Raw genomic sequence first — 19,204 nt, 5'->3', positions numbered from 1 at the left:
GAAGCTTCGCCTTAAAGTTAGGCCAAGTAGGATTTGGAGAAGCAAATTCCCACCACTGATATCACATAAGTTACTTTGCTTCCATGCAGCCATGGAAACATGCAAATTTTCTTCTTCCATATGCCTTTCAACTCGAAATGGTGCTCAATCTGATTGACCCATCCATATGCATCATCGTTGTAAAAAATAGGAATGGGAAATTTCCCCCACCTTTCTTGGGTTTGCAACGATGAAGCCTTGTTGGTTATGCGACGAAGTGGAATGATTGCAGCCGGGGATAGTGAATGTTAGGCCACAAAGACTCTATTCTAATTCATGAATATGCCGCTTGGAAATCACTTTCTTGTCTTCCATTTTTTGTTACAATTCTTGAAAATTTGTATGAGATGCCATTAAATTATGGTAAGCCTTCTCGAGGAATTCCAATTGTGTGCATCTTTAATCTTGTTAGTACCATGCACTGGATCAGTGCCACTAATACCAATGATAGGATCTGACATAGAGTATGATAATTATTGTATGCAAAAGCAATTACACTATGAAAATATCTTTATTCAATGGAAATTGTTACAGACACAACAATCATGTGTGACTGCCAATTAAAGGAAATAACTTATACAATAATAACAAATCTCTAAGAATTATTGAGCCTAGTCCCTCCCTTAACGAAACTGTTGAGTCAAATAGTATATTCATCCAAGTTTCGCATCGGGTAGTAAAAAGAAAATAGAATTGGAGCACTAATATAAATATAGATAGTTAGTTTTCGTTTTCACATAACAACAAAATGTAGTCTTTTGGGTGTATTGGGGATTTAGGTAGTTGTGTGTTTAAAGAGGGTTTTTTATTTTTCTGTTTAAAAATAGTTTGTTGAGAGGGTTTGCAATTTTTTCGTCCAAAAATTATAGTTGAGAGAGAGTTTACAATTTTCTCGTTCAAAAATTATAATTGAGAGAGGGTTTGTAATTTTTCCATTCAAAATTGCAGTTTGGAGGATTTGCAACTTTCTCCTTAAAAATTGTAGTTTAATGAGAGAGTTTGTAATTTTGTTTTGAATAGATTAGAAGTTGAATAATAAATTTGTGAGTTTTATTTTTGAATCTTTGCTTCTTTTTATGTGCTTTCAGGTGCGCCAGTGTTTGTTTATTTGTTATTTTTATAGCAACTAGAATCAGAGCTAAGGTTCCGATCAAGGGAGGAAGGAAGAGTGACAAAAATTCTGATCAAATGAAAAAGGAAGAGTAACAATTATTCTGATCAAGGGAGAAAGAAGACAAAAAGATTGAAGAGTAATAATTTTACAAATGTGAAGATGAAATTGATGATAAAGTGAAGATGTGTGCGACTTTGGATGAAGGGAGGATTTGTTGAGTCAAATAGTATATTCATCTAAGTCCCACATCGGATAGTAAAAATAAAATAGAATTGGAGAACTAATATAAATAGAGATAGTTAGTTTTTGTTTTCTACACAACAATGAAATATAGTCTTTTGGATGTATTGAGAATTTGGGTAGTTGTGCGTTTAGAGAGAGTTTTCTATTTTTCTGTTCAAATATAGTTTGTTGAGAGGGTTTGCAATTCTTTCGTCCAAAAGATGTAGTTGAGAGAGGGTTTGTAATTTTTCCGTTCAAAAATTGTAATTGATTGAGGGTTTGTAATTTTTCCTTTCAAAAATTGTAGTTTGAAGAATTTGCAATTTTTTGCTTAAAATTTGTTGTTTAATGAGAGAGTTTGTAATTTTTTTTAATATATTAGAAGTTGAATAATGAATTTTTGAGTTTTGTTTTTGAATTTTTGTTTCTTTTTGCTTCTTTTATGGATGTTTTTCCGTGTGTGCCAATATATGTTTATTTGTTATTTTTCTAACAACTAGTATCGGAGATAAGGTTCCGACTCAAGGAAGGAAGGAAGAGTAATGAAAATTGTGATCAAGCGAAAAAGGAAGAGTAACAATTATTCTGATCAAGTGAGGAAGAAGACAAAAAGATTGAAGAGTAATAATTTTACAAATGTGAAGATGAAGTTGATGACAAAGTGAAAATATGTGCGACTTTGGATGAAGGGAGGATTTGTTGAGTCAAATGGTATATTCATCCAAGTCCCACATCGGGTAGTATAAAGAAAATAGAATTGCAGCACTAATATAAATAGAGATAATTAGCTTTAGTTTTTTACACAACATCAAAATATAGTCTTTTGGGTGTATTGGGAATTTAGGTAGTTGTATGTTTAGATAGGATTTTCTATTTTTCTGTTCAAAAATAAATTATTGAGAGGGTTTGCAACTTTTTTGTCCAAAAATTGTAGTTGAGAGAGGGTTTGCAGTTTTTCCGTTCAAAATTTGTAATTGATAGAGGGTTTGTAATTTTTCCGTTAAAAAATTGCAGTTTGGAGGGTTTGCAATTTTTTTCTTAAATATTGTTGTTTAATGAGAGAGTTTGTAATTTTGTTTTGAATATATTAGAAGTTGAATAATGAATTTTTGGGTTTTATTTTTGAATTTTTGCTTCTTTTTCTTCTTTTATGGATGTTCTTCCGCGTGCGCCAATATTTGTTTATTTGTTATTTTTCTAACCACTACTGATGAATCAAACACTCACCTAATGGTGAAAGACTCACTCAAACAAGTGAGAGAAACACTACATATTCACCAAAAATCTTAAGGTGATAGATGTATAGATCCTCTTACTTATAATGTGTTCAATCTCAAGTTTTCTAAAAAATGTGGGACTTAGAACTCACACTTGTTTCTCAACAATCTCTTCCTCAAGTGTGAGTCCATCCACTATGCTCTCCCTCAAGCGGAAGCTCTTTCATTCACATACTTGTACCGCCATTGACAAACACCCTTATCTCGTCATTGACACTTCAACAGAACACGGCGCCTGACCACCATGTCAGGAAGACTTCCGACACAAATAGTCTGACCCTTACTCAAACGGGCTTTGATATCACTGATGAGTCATCATAAGAGGGAAACATTTACATTGGGTCAAACACTTACCTAAAGGTTAAAAACTCACTCAAATAAGTGAGAGATACCACATATTCATCAAAAACCTTAAGATGATAGGTGTATGGGTCTTCTTACTTATAAAGTGTTCAACCTCCCCTTTTTTAAGCAAAGTGAGATTTAAAAATCACACTTATTTCTCAACAAAAACCATAGTTAACAACAATTTGATGACCACTACTTATCGTCCTTGTTCTATTTTAAAAACACTGAATAATATAAATTGAAAATAATTACTTAAGTTTTGGCTTCACACCGGGTATAAACAAACTTAGCAGGCCTACTAACAAAATATCAACCAATGGTGGAGCTTCATGTATCTTAAGCTGAGGATGGCACTTATCCGTTCCATTATAAGTATCATTTTTTTGAAAAAAAATTGTTTCTTTTTAATTGTCACTTGCAAAGTTCAAGGTAGTATTAATTGCACTTTTGTCAAAATTATCCCTCGGTAATTATTATATATAGAGAGAAAAAGTAAAATGAATGTAATGAATAATTAATGTATTATAGGTAAAAGAAGAATTATTGTTTGAAAAGTAACAATAATGATTAGCTTTCTTGGTATCTGTAAAAAGTAAAAAAATGACACTTAGAAAGGAACAGAGGAAGTAGTTATTATCATGATTTTAAATTGCATTTGCGGTTACGGATGTTGAAATTGCGATCATTGCGGTTATACAGATGTGCAATGTGAGTGTTGTAGCGGGAATTTTGATTGAAAAGATTTTGAAATATATTGTTAAAAATCACTTAATTTTAAGATTTTTTGAAAAGTATTAAGTTTTTAGGTTCAATATTTTAAGTTTTGACGAAAATATTTGAAGAAATATAGGTGAATTTGTTTGATGCGACTCCAAATGTGAAAGTATGTGTGCTTTTAAATTACACCGCAATTATAGTCTGATGCGATTATGAAGACTACCACATCAGTAATATTGCGATCGCAATTACACTTGCGGACCCTAATTTAAAATTGAGCATTGTTATTCCTACACTAAAAATTACACCAAATACTTACACCAAACACTGTTCACCGTATTTATACGGTGAACAGTGTTTTTAATTTTTTAATAAATAAAAAAATATTTTTATTTTTATAATTATTTTTATAACACAAATATAAATTTTTTCATTAACCAACTTAATTATTATATTAACCACAAAAATATAAATATGATTAACCACATATTTTACTTATAATTTATTAACCTAATTTGTTATTTAAGTAACCAATAAAATACATATTATTAACCAAATTCTGACATTAAAATATAAAATATAATAATTATTTTTTAATCAAAGTTTGTATATATTTTAATGTCAGAATTTAGTTAATATTATGTATTTTATTGGTTAATGAAATAATAAACTTGGTTAATGAATTATAAGTAAAATATATGGTTAATAATTTATATTTTTGTGGTTAATTCAATAATAAAATTGGTTACTGAAATTTTTATATTTATATTATAAAAATAATTTTAAAAATAAAAATATTTTTTTATAAATATTATTTTTTTATTTATTAAAAAAATAAAAAACATTGCTCATCATATAAATACAATGAACAGTATATGATGTAAGTATTAAGTGTAACATTTGGGCATAAGAATAACATTATTGTTTAAAATTATAGTTGTTATCACTTCTACTATAAAAAAACACAAAAAATATTTTAAAAAAACCAAGCCAACTAGATACTATATAGTTGAAAAGACTAGGGGTGACAAACGGACATGTCCGTCCTATTTAGGTCCGTTATGCAAAAATCCATAGAAAATACAGCAGGGTGGGTCGGACATAGTTGAGGGTGAGAGTCTAAAATCTTAATCAACCCCGCATTAAAGTGCACCTGAGACGAGACGTATCCGTGAACATTGTATCTTTTGACCTAAAAATGCATAAAATTATGTTAATGTCCACATCTACAAAAACTTACAAAAAATGGAGCAGACAGAACAAACACATTAGAGGGTAAGAGACTAAATCTTTGATCCGTCTCGTACTAAAGTGCAGGTAAAACGAACATGTCCAACGAATTATATCCGTTTTGCCATCCTAAAAAACCTTAGGGACTTGAGGGATAACTAAAAAAAAATATTGATATCCTCCTACTCAAAGAAAGTGGAGGGAGGTTTATTTATTATTTAATAAAACTTGCAAGTAAATATATTTGTGTATATAGTATGTTAGTCCTGCCAACACATTTGCGTCTTCTTTGATTAAAAAAAGAAAAAGATTATAAATTAATTTGATTACTACGCAAGTGAATGATCAATCTCGTAACTTTCATGCGTGCTTGCATGTCAAACACAATGCGGCAAAACCTTCAACTTGTATGATTTAGGTGACCAGCCCTTATTAGTGCCTTTTGAATAAATAACAATATAATTCTGATGACACCATTAGAAAACAATTTTGAATTAATAAATATATATATTACCCCATGCAATCTTATATATCAGTCCAATAAGTCTACCAATATGAAAACGACAGTATAAGAAAGCAACGTTTAAAAAAAACAGAAAATAGCATTAGTCTCTGTTAGGGAAACTAACATTACAAGGCTTTTGTAGCATGGTACCTAATATTTGACATGTTTCTGTTGGAGTTAGTAAGGTTTTACTTACAACTAATAATGACTTTTAAATGACTACCAAACTGAACAAATGTGTGGATAAGAATCAACAAAGTTCAAAGAAATTTGTCAATGAAATATATATATTTATAGATAAAAGTTTCAAGGGACAGAAATTATGTAACCTCAACTTAAGAAAAAATTCAATGAAAACTGAAACCTCTACAAGAAATAAAATTTTATGAATATGGAATTAATAAGTACAAGTATATTGCATATGGATGACGCATGAAAGATGTGTTATATACTATGGCTGTGTTTGACGTTTTGTGAGTTAGGTAGATTGCATTTGAACACAAGCCAGCAAAGGTCTATTTCCTACACGGGTGCTTGGATTTTTCAGGCAAGAGTAAGAGTTCAAGTTTGACAAATTTTTATTCAACAAATTATATTATATATATATATATATATATATATATATATATATATATATATATATATATATATATATATATATATATATATATATATATATATATATATATATATATATATATATATATATATATATATATATATATATATATATATATATATATATATATATATATATATATATATATATATATATATATATATATATATATATATATATATATATATATATATATATATATATATATATATATATATATATATATATATATATATATATATATATATAATTGAAATACACTGACAGTGTAAAAGGATTTTACACCGTCGGTTAATCATAGCCGTTGGATGTTGAAACAAGTTTGACTTTTATTTTAAAAATCTATAAAGTAATACAAACGGGTGATGGTGATGAATCGATGGTGTAAAACTTTTTACACTGACAGTGCATAGTAATTAATCTCTCTCTCTCTCTCTCTCTCTCTCTCTCTCTCTCTCTCTCTCTCTCTCTCTCTCTCTCTCTCTCTCTCTCTCTCTCTCTCTCTCTCTCTCTCTCTCTCTCTCTCTCTCTCTCTCTCTCTCTCTCTCTCTCTCTCTCTCTCTCTCTATATATATAATATATATATATATATATATATATATATATATATATATATATATATATATATATATATATATATATATATATATATATATATATATCATTTTTGGCGCCAAAGATGTTAAAATTAATGTGTTGTAACCACCACTATCTTTAGTATGCATTATGAGAGAATTGTAGCCATCAAATTATAATAATTGTCTTTATTTAGATTTATGGTAGAGTTGTATCATTAAGATTGAGAGAACCAAAGAGTTCTTATATTGATTATCAACTTATTGTTTCCTATTTCAGTTTCCTTCGAGCTTATATAAAAGTGAGTGTGTGGTGAATTCAATAATATATAAGAGTATTCAAAAAATATATATTTTGTTACTCTAAATTCTGCAACAATATAATTTATCATATACCACCTCTAAAATACCACCAACAGTGTGGTATTAGAGTCTTTGATTTCAGAAAGGGACCGACTTACTTGTAGTGAGAGAATCCACCCACTTATCACCTTAAGGTTTTAGGTGAATATGCGGTGTGTCTCTCACAAAGGTGTTGCTCCAAAATAAGAAGTCCCATAATATTCAATGCTTCCTATTGAAAAACTCTTCCAACAAATGGTATCAGAGCTGCAGATCCTTGCAACTGCAGTAGAAATTAAAAAATGGCTTCCACAAGCAACTCTTACACAATTTATAGTAATGTTAAAGTTCCTTTGTTTGAAGGAGAAAATTATGATTTTTGGACTGTTAAAATGGAGACTCTATTCACTTCTTTGAATGTCTTGGAGTTCGTCCAAAACGGGTATGAAGAACAACCACCAATAGAGGCTGAAGAATCAAATGAAAAGGCTGAAAAATCAAGCCAACGACTTAAAGAATTGAAGAAGAAGAAGAAGATCACAAATGATGGAGTTCTCGGGATGATTCAAAGAGCAGTCTCTATATTCATTTTCCCAAGGATCATGAGAGCAAAAACATCAAAGGAAACATGAAATATTCTACAACAAGAGTTTGAAGGAGACTCAAAGGTGAGAACTGTGAAACTTCAATCTCTTAAGAGAGACTATGAAAATGAAAGAATGAAAAAGAATGAGAGTTTGAATGAATACTTTAATAGACTCTCTGAATTGGTGAATCAAATGAAGTCACATGGAGATAAAATACATGATCGCGAAATTGTTGATAAAATTATGATTAGTTTGACAGAAAAATTTGATTCTATGGTGGCTGTTATAGAACAAACTAAGGACCTATCAACTATGTTTGTTCAAGGGTTGATGGGGTCTTTGAGGACCTACGAAAAAATGTTGTTACGACGCTCTGAAAAATCAATTGAGAGTGCCTTTCAATCTAAACTCAACATTCAGCCCAACAATGGTGAAAATAAGCCCCCCATACAAAATAAATGTGAGTCTTCTAGAGGTGGCAGATTTAAAAGAGGCACAGGAAGTGGAAGAAAATCACGAGGAAGAGGAAGAGGCGCGAATGGCGGAAGATGGCATGAAGGAGCATCAAATAAATGGTGCAAAATTTATAAGAGTAACACTCACAACGAGAAGGATTGTTGGAACAAGGGCAAACCACAATGTCACAATTGCAAGAGATTCAAGCACATTTAAAAGGATTATCGTTTTGCCAATCAACAACATGCTTCATTTGCAGAAGGAGAAAATGATGAAGGTAATTTGTTCTTTGCTTGTCAAAAAGCATTTCAAGAAGATAAAAATGTGTGGTATTTGGATAGCGGTTGTAGCAATCATATGACCGGAAAGAAATAAGCTTTTATAAACATTGATTCTTCATTTGGATCAAAAGTTAAATTGGGAAATGGAGAACATGTTGAAGTAAAAGGAAAAGGAAACATTGGAGTTACAACAAAGCAATGAAGCAAAGTCATTCACGACACTCTTTATGTGCCAGAGTTGGATGAGAACTTGTTAAGCATTGGATAACTTTTGGAGCATGGCTATTGTCTAAATTTTGAGAATCATGAGTACATAATTTTTGATTCAAAGAGAAGAAATGTTACTGTTGTAAAAATGACCAGCAATAAAAGCTTTCCACTTTCTCTTAATTATGAAATAAATTTCAGCATGATGGCTAGAGAAGAAAATGACTCTTGTTTATGGCACAAGAGACTCAGGCACTTGAACTACAATAGTCTCAAGTTGCTTTATCAAAAGAAGATGGTGTATGGGCTGCCAATAATTGAAGAAAAATCTGGTGTGTGTGTGTGAAGGATGTATGCTTGGCAAACACCACCGCCAAACATTTCCAAAGGAAGGATTACGGAGAGCCAAACAAGTGTTAGATCTTGTACACACAGATGCGTGTAGTTCTATGAATACTTTGTCTCATGGAAAAAACAGGTATTTTATCTTGTTTATTGATGATTTTACCCGCATGACATGGGTATATTTTATGAGACAAAAAATTGATGTTTTTGTAATTTTTAAGAAGTTTAAAGCTTTTGTTGAGAAACAAAGTGGTAGGTTTATAAAAATGTTGAGAAGTGACATGGGGAAGGAGTACACCTAGAATGAATTTCACAAATTGTGAAGATGAAGGTGTTGAAAGACAGCTCACTGTTGGCTATACACCTTAGCAAAATGGTGTATCTGAAAGAAAGAACCAAACTGTGATGGAGATGGAGAAGTCTATGCTACTTGAGAAAGGTTTGCTTAAAACCTTTTGGCCTGAGACTGTTAATAATGCTGTGTATTTGCTGAATAGATGTCCAACAAAGGTTGTATGGAATAAGACTCCATTTGAAGCTTGGAGTGGAAGAACACCTTCAGTTAACCACCTTAAATTTTTTGGGTGTGTTTGCTATGCTCAAATACCTAAATAAAAGAGGACAAGGCTGGAAGAAACAAGTGAAATATGTGTCTTTATTGGCTATAGTTCCATGTCAAATGGCTATAGACTTTACAATTTGAAGACAAACAAGGTGATCATTAGTCGGGATATTATATTTGATGAGAAGGCTTCTTGGAATTGCGAAGAAGACAAAATGAAGGAGAAAATAGTCCCTGCAATTTTATTACAACAAAATCCAGCAACTGAAAATGAGGAACCAATCCCATGCACACCAAGTTCTTCATCCTCTCCAAGTTCGCCAATTTCAAGTTCATCATCTCCCAACTCAACTCCAATAAAATTTAAGGACTTGTGTGATATTTATGCGAGGTGCAACTATTGTGTTGTGGAACCAGAAACTTTTGATGAAGCAATCAAAGAAGATGTTTGGAGGAATGCGATGCAAGAAGAAATAAATGCAATTGAGAAGAACAAAACATGGCAGCTAGTGGAAAAGCCAAATGACAAATAAGCTACTGGAGTAAAGTGGGTGTACAAATTGAAACATAATCCAGAGGGTTCAATCCAAAGAGCTAAGGCTAGATTAGTAGTCAAAGCCTATGCAGAACAGCCTGGAATTGACTATAGTGAGACTTTTTCTCCGGTTGCACGTTTGGACACCGTGATAATAATCATTGTGTTAGCAACTCAAAAAGGTTGGAATTTGTACCAACTTGGTGTGAAGTCAGATTTCTTGAATGGATAATTAAAAGAAGAGGTGTATGTGCAACAACCTCAAGGCTTTGTGACTAAAGGCCAAGGGGAAAAGGTTTACAAGTTGAAGAAAGCTCTCTATGGGTTGAAACAAGCCCCTATAGTGTGGTATAGTGAAATTGACAACTAATTCATTCAGCAAGAATTTTAAAGAAGTCAAAGTGAGCGTACCTTGTATGTGAAGCATCAAGGTAAATACAATATTCTTCTTGTTTCCCTTTATGTTGTTGATTTGGTGTATACGGATAACAACAAGAAAATGATTGAAAATTTTAAAATAGAAATGATGAAAAAATATGAGATGAGTGATCTTGGATTGTTGCATCATTTTCTTGGTATTGAGGTTTATCAAGATGAATATGGAGTTTTTATTTGTCAAAAGAGATATGTCGGAAGTATTTTAAAAAAGTTTGGCATGTATGGCTGCAAACCTGTTGATATTCCTTTAGTGGTGAATGAAAAATTAAAGAAGGAAGATGGTGGAAGATTAGTAAATGCAAGCATGTATAGAAGTTTGGTTGGAAGTTTGTTTTATCTTATAGATTCAAGGCCCGATTTAATGTTTGCGGCTAGTTTACTCTCAAGATTCATGAGTAAACCAAGTCATTTACATCTCGGTGCAGCAAAAAGAGTTCTAAGGTATGTTATGGGAACCATGGAGCATGGAATCAGATTTGAGAAGAATTCTAAACTTGAATCTAAAGGCTATTGTGATAGTGATTGGTCCGGAAGTGTTGATGATATGAACAGCACTTAGGTTATATATTCAACCTTGGTTCAGGTGTGATCTCTTGGTGCTCAAAGAAGCAAGATATTATGGCACAATCTTCAGCTAAAGCTGAGTATTTAGCAGCTGGTTTGGCTACACAACAGTCACTTTAGTTGAGAAGAATATTAGAAGATATTGGAGAGAAACAAGAGGGGAGTCTACAGCTTCATTGTGACAACAAAGCAGTTATTGCCATGGCAAGGAACCCTGTTTTTCATAGCCAGAGCAGACACATTAACATAAAGCATCACTTCATTCGAAGTGTGATTGAAGAAGGAGATGTGCAGTTAGCTTTCTACAGTTCACAAGAGCAGCTTGCTGACATTTTTATTAAAGCACTACCTAGAGGAAAATTTCAGCAACTTAAAGAAGCAATATGAGTTAAAGAGCCACGCATTAAGAGGGAGTGTTAAAATTAATGTGTTGTAACCACCACTATCTTTAGTATGCATTATGAGAGAATTATAACCATCACATTATAATAATTGTCTTTATTTAGATTTATGGTAGAGTTGTATAATTAATATTGAGAGAACAAAAGAGTCATGATCTTGATTACCAACTTATTGTTTCCCATGTCAGTTTCCTTCAAGCCTATATAAAAGTGAGTGTGTGGTGAATTCAATAATATATAAGAGTATTCAAAAAATATATATTTTCTTACTCTAAATTCTGCAACAATATAATTTATCATATACCACCTCTAGAATACCACCAATAAAAGACCTAAATAGATTAGACCAAATCTAACTCGAATTCACTCCATTTGACCCAATGTATAAAAGTCAGTTCACACGGAAAGTAAGATACACTTTTCATTACAATCATCTTGTATCTTGGGCTGACTTTGACATTGGACTGATAACCATGTATGTTTACCCTCACACTATCATATTTGAGATCAACACCACAGGTTCAAGATGTCTTATCACCTACTTCAACCATTTATGGTTCCAGTACGGAACAGTAATGTTGTTTGTGGAAAAACCACGTTTGATTCTTGCACTTTCCAAGATTTCACGTCCGCTCTCTAATTCGCCAGTTCGTAATGTTCCCAGATCACTCAACCAAGAGCGTTCATAATCGGATACGAGGATCCATCATGTTTGATCCGATTAAGCATCAACTTTTATTCCTCAAATTTATGGATCTCCGATTTCCACGAAAACTTCACGAGGTGAAATGAGCAAATGATTCTAGATCCAAATTCAGATATGTATCAGAATTGCGGGAGAATGGAGGTAATTACTTCCAATATATTATCAAATGCTTCTTATTAACCTTCTTATCGTGCATCAGGTCGATTATCCATCATCGACACGTTTTTCGTCATAGCGAATCCTAGCGTAGATCTCTGTCAGGCACATCCTCTCCAAGAGATAAATAACTTATGCACGATGAACAAAGATTGTATCACGTTGGAGTTACTAGATCGCAATGTAGTCAACCGAATTCCAAACACATAATTTTCAACGAACGAAACAGTTATCATCACAAATTGTATGGTACGTTGTCATGGTGTAGATTATTAGATATTTAAATCTTAGTTTATCGTACTTCATTATCATTAATAAGGTCTACCACTCTCGAGTGTTCGATGGAGATCCATCGGATAAAACACTTCTTCCTCCGAGCACTCTAATACAACACCAAAATTGGAAATCCAAGTCCACTAAGATGTTGAAGGACGAGGAAGCTCCACATATCACAAATATGGACCGCACGGTAGTCACAGTAGTTTCAACAGTTGATATAGGCCCTTACGAGATTCCTCATAGGTGAAATACACTGAGCAAAAAATTTCAATTTGAGGCCATAGAGATACTAGATCTCAAGCGATCAGAATCAAATGCACATGATAGCAGAAGTCCTTTGATCTTCGGTAATCCCTTTAATGGAGAGAGGGGATGACATCTCGAGTAGTGTCACGTTAAGGTAAAAAAATTACTGAGGGAATCTTCGGTCGAAATTTTCATTTAATTCATTGCACAACTATGTTTAATCCATAAAATATGATGAAGGACTTTGCAAAAATGTCCTTCAATAAATCTCATCTTCCTTCGAATATACACTCAGCAACATGATGGTTTGGTACGATGCCAGAGAAGAAATTCATATGTCTCAGATAGACACATCGTCGGCCATGCTTCAAAAGGTCAAGAAAAGCACCGACCCAAAACAACAGATGCACAAGGTGTCAATCACCATAAGGTGCTCGTTGATTAAGAACACTCTGATGGATTCTAAGCAAACTATTAACCTATCAAACATGCAAAGATAAGCACATCTACATCGACGTCCCAACCAACCAAAGCATATAGAATAAAGGGGAGAGTATTGTATCCTCACAACTTCTTTTAGTAATTAGATACTCGTTAAAACAATTTCATGATTCCTATGATTAATATACTAATTATTAAATGATGCGACCATAAATAATATCATGTATTCCATGCAGGATGGCATGAGTCAATCTTTTGATACAGATTTCACATTTAAGGAGCACTCTTCTGAACATAGCTGGCGAACCCCCTCTTAGGAACCAGACACTCCAAGAGCATAGACGGTTGAGCCTGGAGGCGTCCACCCCTAACCAGGACAGACATGGGGGTAGGGATGGGAACCTTACCTTTAGACGGCGATGGTTCCTAGTGATGTGGATAAGAAATGGAGCCAGTGATCACGAAACTCCAATTTGTTGGATGAGAATATGGATAAGAAACGGTCTAGAGGGGGGGGGGGGTGAATAGACCTCCCAAATATATTTTCTTTGAAAAATAGTTTGAAAAACTTTTATCAGAGTTTCTAAAGCAAAAGTGGTTTTACGTGGTGAAATAAACTTTATCGTAAAAGAGATTATGCTTATCGATTGGAATTTTATGTAATGACTTAAGTAGTTCACATCATAATTAAGATTGATACAGATATTCAACCAAAATATGAAAACTAGCAATGTATTGAATAATTGATAAATTACACTAATAGTGTGACTTTACAATATCAACGCTTAGTGGATTCTACAACTATATTTCTTAGTTTAATCGACAAAAGGACAAATTGAAGTATCAATTCTAACAAAGTCTACACCTTTACAATTAATCGCTACCAAAAGAAATCCTAATAGCATGCAATTTCTTGAAAGTAATAACGAAAAACCTAATCATGCAGTTAACTATGAAAATTAAAAGGAAAGAGAGACAAGAGAGTACACTGGGATTTATACTAGTCCAGCGTGTTCGTCTTTACTTTGCGCCTAATCTACTCTCCAATGGCTGCCCATTGAAATTTCATTGGTCTTCCACTATGATGTGTAACAAAATTACAAGAGCCCATACAATCACAATAGCTGAAATTAACGCTGGAAAATAAATTTCTTCTTTCTAGATCTTTGACTTGTACATAATCTATAAATTGAACTCAATACACAATCTTCATACAAAATCGCATCTTGAATCTTCTAGTCCAACAACCTGCTCCTAAGTTTTCGTTCTACGACAATCTTTACTCGATTACACTAGTATCTTGAGTGTTGGTATATCAGAAGGATGAGAAGAACTCCTACCCTATTTATAGGCTTTCACACATCACCACTGATAGGGTCGCAAGTGCACAGATTTATCGGTTTAGTATAAAATATTGTCGAATTCCACTGAGACCAGTCGACAAATATCACTATCTATTATCATTGTGTTTATCTAAGGTTATGCATATGGTTTATTTTACGTAAAAATTAAAAATAACCGATTTAATTCAAAGTTTAATATCAAGAGGTCGAAACATGATTTCCATCTACATATGTTACTCATATAAATTTTAGCATTCTATTGTAACGAGAAAATGATTTTGGCAGAAAATAATAAATTTAGAAATACTGCCTGTTTTCACATATCCGTTACTGGATTTTAAACTCGTAATCGTCCGCTTTCGTGTGTTCAAAATTACACGTTTAAATTCCTTTTTTTTTCAAAAACATTAAGTTCTTATTTAATTAAAAATTCTTTTGCTAGTTAATCATCAAAAATATGAATTTTTAAAGTCAAATACCATTTTCACTCTTTCAAGTCGTAATCATTATTTCGATGTTTCTACCTTCGTAGAAAAACTTTAATTTATAAAAGCATAAAATTCAGAAAAAAAAACTGACTATGCACTTGATAGATTTTGATTCTACTCCTATTTTTGCATGTCTATCGAAATTTATTGATCGAACTTCTATATCAGATACTGCCCCGTGGGTGTGTAAATGGTATCTCGATATTTCTACTCTCGTAGTAAACATATTTCATTTTAAAAACACAAGTTAGGAGACAATACTTTAATCCTCGTTACAATTAATTTAATGTGAAATTTATACCAGCCTCATCGACATGACAATCCTTACATTTCATGCGCAATTGAATTACTCAGACATGATAAAGCTAACAATTAAACAGGGTGGATATAAAGCATACATTTTAAAATTCAGCAAAGAAAAGAACCTGGAATAATGAAGGAAAGCTGAAACTTGGATAAATATAATTTCTTTGAAGGGAGACTTTTATCCGATACAACAACAATGTAGGAATGGAAATTGCAGAAAGTTAAATGGATAACAACAAGAAATCTAAATTATGCAGAAAATAAACGTGCACAAACACTTCAATGTGAAGTATTTATTCTTTGCAAATGTAAATCTAGTGCTATTATAAGCTTGGATGCTAAACAATATGCACTAAAAACCAATTTATAGATTACTTTTCACTCAGAAACTCCTTAACGTCATTCTAAGAGAAGTGGAGAAAGTGTTGGAAGTAGAGAAATGGATTGCTGGATCATGGGCGGTTTTCTGGTTTAGGACGTTGGGCGTTAGCTAGGTTGACGACCTGCCCGTCAAGACTTTTTCAAACAGACTCTGGACATGGGGCCATGACGGGCGTTACTGGGGTGACGGCCTGCCTGTCATCGAACTTGGACATACGATCATTGTATTTCGCCTTAGTTGGATGACAGTCTTGGCTTGATGGACCATGATGAGTAACATGGCTTGCTAAGTCCGTCATATCAGTCTAAACTTGGTATTAATTCTACATTTTCACTATTTTTTTCCGTTTTTTCGGGAAGAGGTTACTAACTGGTGAGTACTTGAAATACGACAAATAATACTAGCATAATAGAGCAAAAGTGATACAAATGACACTAAAAAAATGTGAAATTCGAGTAAAATAAACGGTAAAATTGTGTGTTATCGAACTCCCCCGCACTTTAACCATTGTTTGTCCTCAAGCAACTTTGCTTGCACACAGAAATGATAAGCGCAACAATATAACATGAAAAGGACTCATGAAATACAACAACACTATTACTCAAACATGGTTCTAAATTTGAATCGGCTAGAGGTTAATTCAATAGGTACTAAATTAAACACCAAGGATATTATAAAAACATAAACTGTAATTTGCAAACAAAAGTCTCCCTCCTAGCATACCAATTTAAAACATGGTGTTATATCTTAGTCTATCTATCCTAATTCTTTCACCCTCTTTCATTCAAGATAGTCACATTAAGGCATTAGGGATCTATGTAATCATCACACACATGGTAGGAAAACCAGTAAGCGTTTTTATTCATATTTTTACACTAATACTTTTGATCAAATATGCACATGTTTTATTTATATTTTTGAGGTTCAACCATCATTGGACTAAGTAACCGGGTGAGGGTTATCAAACATAGTCGATGTAATTGCCTTTATTATATTTTTGATTCAAATTTGTTCATTGACTAACCTACATAATGTATGACTCTAGGTTATGCCTGACTCAATAGATAAACTACTTGTGGATTACTATGAAAACGGAATTCATAGACTATGGCATAAGAAGTATTCGAATCGATATCCATATTCAAGAGGCTTTAGGTGCTGGGACAATACCTATTTTATGAAAAAATTCCCAAGTGTCCTTAACCTTAGTCTTTCCTCCTTTGGAGCCGATATGATTTCCTAGTGAGCTACTAATCACAAGCATTTTCAAAAAAATTGTTGGTTCAAGAAATGGGAAAATTTACAACACAAGCAGAATCACACACATAAAGACTTGACAACACATGCAACGCCTCGATAACAAATAAATTAAATATCAAAATTGAAATCCTAAACTAGAAAGCATGGAAATCCTAAACTAAGAAAATAGGAAACTCCTCCCCCGCACTTGAATCAGACATTATCCTTAATGTTCATGAAACACGTGAAAAAAGGAGTAATAGAACCTGGAGATTCACGCATGCATGCAACTGACAGGTGTCAAGTGATCAGTCTCTTTATTATATGAAAATTCAAATAAAAAAAAGAAAACATTAAATTCAAAACACGTGGGTTGCCTCCTACGCAACGCTTTGTTTAAAGTCAGTTATGTTGACTTTGATTAATCTTCTAAATCAAGAGGGTGCTTCTTTCAACTCTATATCCTTAAGATCGTGCACATCATCCTTAGGTCTCCATTTAAACATCCATAACCATTTCCCATGTATTTTATCTTTGTCTCTCTTTTTGTCGGGAGTTTCATACTTGAGGTTTGGTGGTAGAGGTTTCTTCTTCACCTTTCAGATTGTCCCATTTACTAGAGTTAAGCCTTCTTTCTTAAAGTTTTTATCTTGAATAGCAGGGCTTTCATCTAGCACCTTTTTGTAAGCTTAGGATTCTTTGTATTTTCTATCATGGATGGTATCACTTACAAGATGTGCTTTCACTATGTCAAGGGGAGTTTGTCTAGAGGGGGACTCATCAACATCTACAACAATTTGTTGAAAACATATTAAAGTGATGATGCATAATTATGCTTATTTGTTGAAGACTATAACACTTAGGTGATTAGGTGAATAATGTTGTTCATATCAGAAAATTAGTAGATATTAAAGTGATGACTTATCGAAAAGTGTATTGATAATGTCGCAGTAATAAAAAAGCTTGAATCCATATGGAGTTCTATTTAATAAGACAATATTATGAAATGCGTAGAAAATACTAAATGGGGGAGGGGTATTTCTAGTTTTAATTGCGAAAATAAAATCAATTGTGCTGACAATAATGCGAAAGCGGTCAGATTGTGTATAGAATCCCGTATTTCTCAATTGTTGATGTTCGATGTATTACATGAATGATATTGTCCCTATAATCCCACAGCGAATTAAAAAAACTTATATACCCAAACCCTTGGTGTATAGCTCACTAATTTATACTCGAAGTTTTCTATCCCTAGTCCACCAGCGTAGCAAGATTAGGCAATGCAATAGAACATTAATTTCTAAGCCATTACTCGGAGTTTCCTATCACTGGTCCACATGCGTAAGCACAACAATTGACCTAGGTCCCACACATAGATTAATGGTCAGTATTCCATATGTGCCCAAAATTAGATTAAAAGAGTATCTCACATAAAAAGCATTAAGAACAAGGTGCAATTGAATAGAATTATAGATAAAATTATTCATATCAAATCAAACATATATCCTAACAATATCAAAATAGGTTCATCAAACACAACCTAAATTAAAGAGAATTAACTACTCATAGTGAAAAATACAATACCAAAATCAAATAAGAAGGTTACATAAGAAATCTCTTAAAGAATTGTCCTCCAATGGCTTCAAATGTTCTCTAAATACGCCCTTTCGTGCAATAAACCCTTCCTTCACATGTAAATTCAGAGCCCCTGAAAAAAATACCAATTTCCCACTTTTAAAGCCTTCATGATAGAGTAGAATGCATGAGAAAAAACCCAGAAAAAGGTCCATCGCACGCGTGATAACCTGCATCATGTGCGCGATGTTGCCTTTACTTTCCTATCGTGCGCACGATGATGCACGATGATGTGCATGATTATTTCAGTAGCTGCACATTTTTTCTCCCTTTTTCATTTGATTTTCACTAAGTCCAATTTTCTCCACACTTTGTCATTTTTTTCTCTTTCTTTGGCCTTTATTCTTCATTTTTGCACCTTTTTAACTTGTTTTGATTCGTTTCTTTGACTGAAAATATGCAATGACAAAGTGTCATCATAACCCGAAACTTGAATTGATGCTTGTCCTCAAGTAACTTGTCTGCACTACTAATTCCAAACAAAAAACAAGTTGCACAATAACAATTGAACATCACCATACAACTTTTTATTTACCTGACCATCTTTCAAGCTTCCAACTTTCATCCGGAAAATTCAGAAAACATCCTCAAACTTTGACAAGTACTCAACATGTCTCTC

General features: G+C 32.9%; 1 protein-coding gene across 1 annotated transcript; it reads left to right on the top strand.

Annotated features, from left to right (window-relative positions):
- Window positions 1-10,484: 10,484 nt before the first annotated feature.
- Window positions 10,485-10,958, top strand: LOC127087634 (uncharacterized mitochondrial protein AtMg00810-like). Its single transcript, XM_051028556.1, has one exon. It carries the CDS (start codon window positions 10,485-10,487, stop codon window positions 10,956-10,958), a length of 474 nt encoding a protein of 157 aa, XP_050884513.1.
- Window positions 10,959-19,204: the final 8,246 nt, after the last annotated feature.

This window comes from Lathyrus oleraceus, chromosome 1, assembly GCF_024323335.1.
Source record: "Lathyrus oleraceus cultivar Zhongwan6 chromosome 1, CAAS_Psat_ZW6_1.0, whole genome shotgun sequence".
NCBI classification, from domain to species: Eukaryota; Viridiplantae; Streptophyta; class Magnoliopsida; order Fabales; family Fabaceae; genus Lathyrus; species Lathyrus oleraceus.
This window is presented reverse-complemented; position numbering and strand designations above follow the sequence as displayed.

Coding starts and splice junctions, on each gene's coding strand:
- LOC127087634 (XM_051028556.1), top strand. CDS start 10,485: ATGATGAAAAAATATGAGATGAGTGATCTTGGATTGTTGCATCATTTT.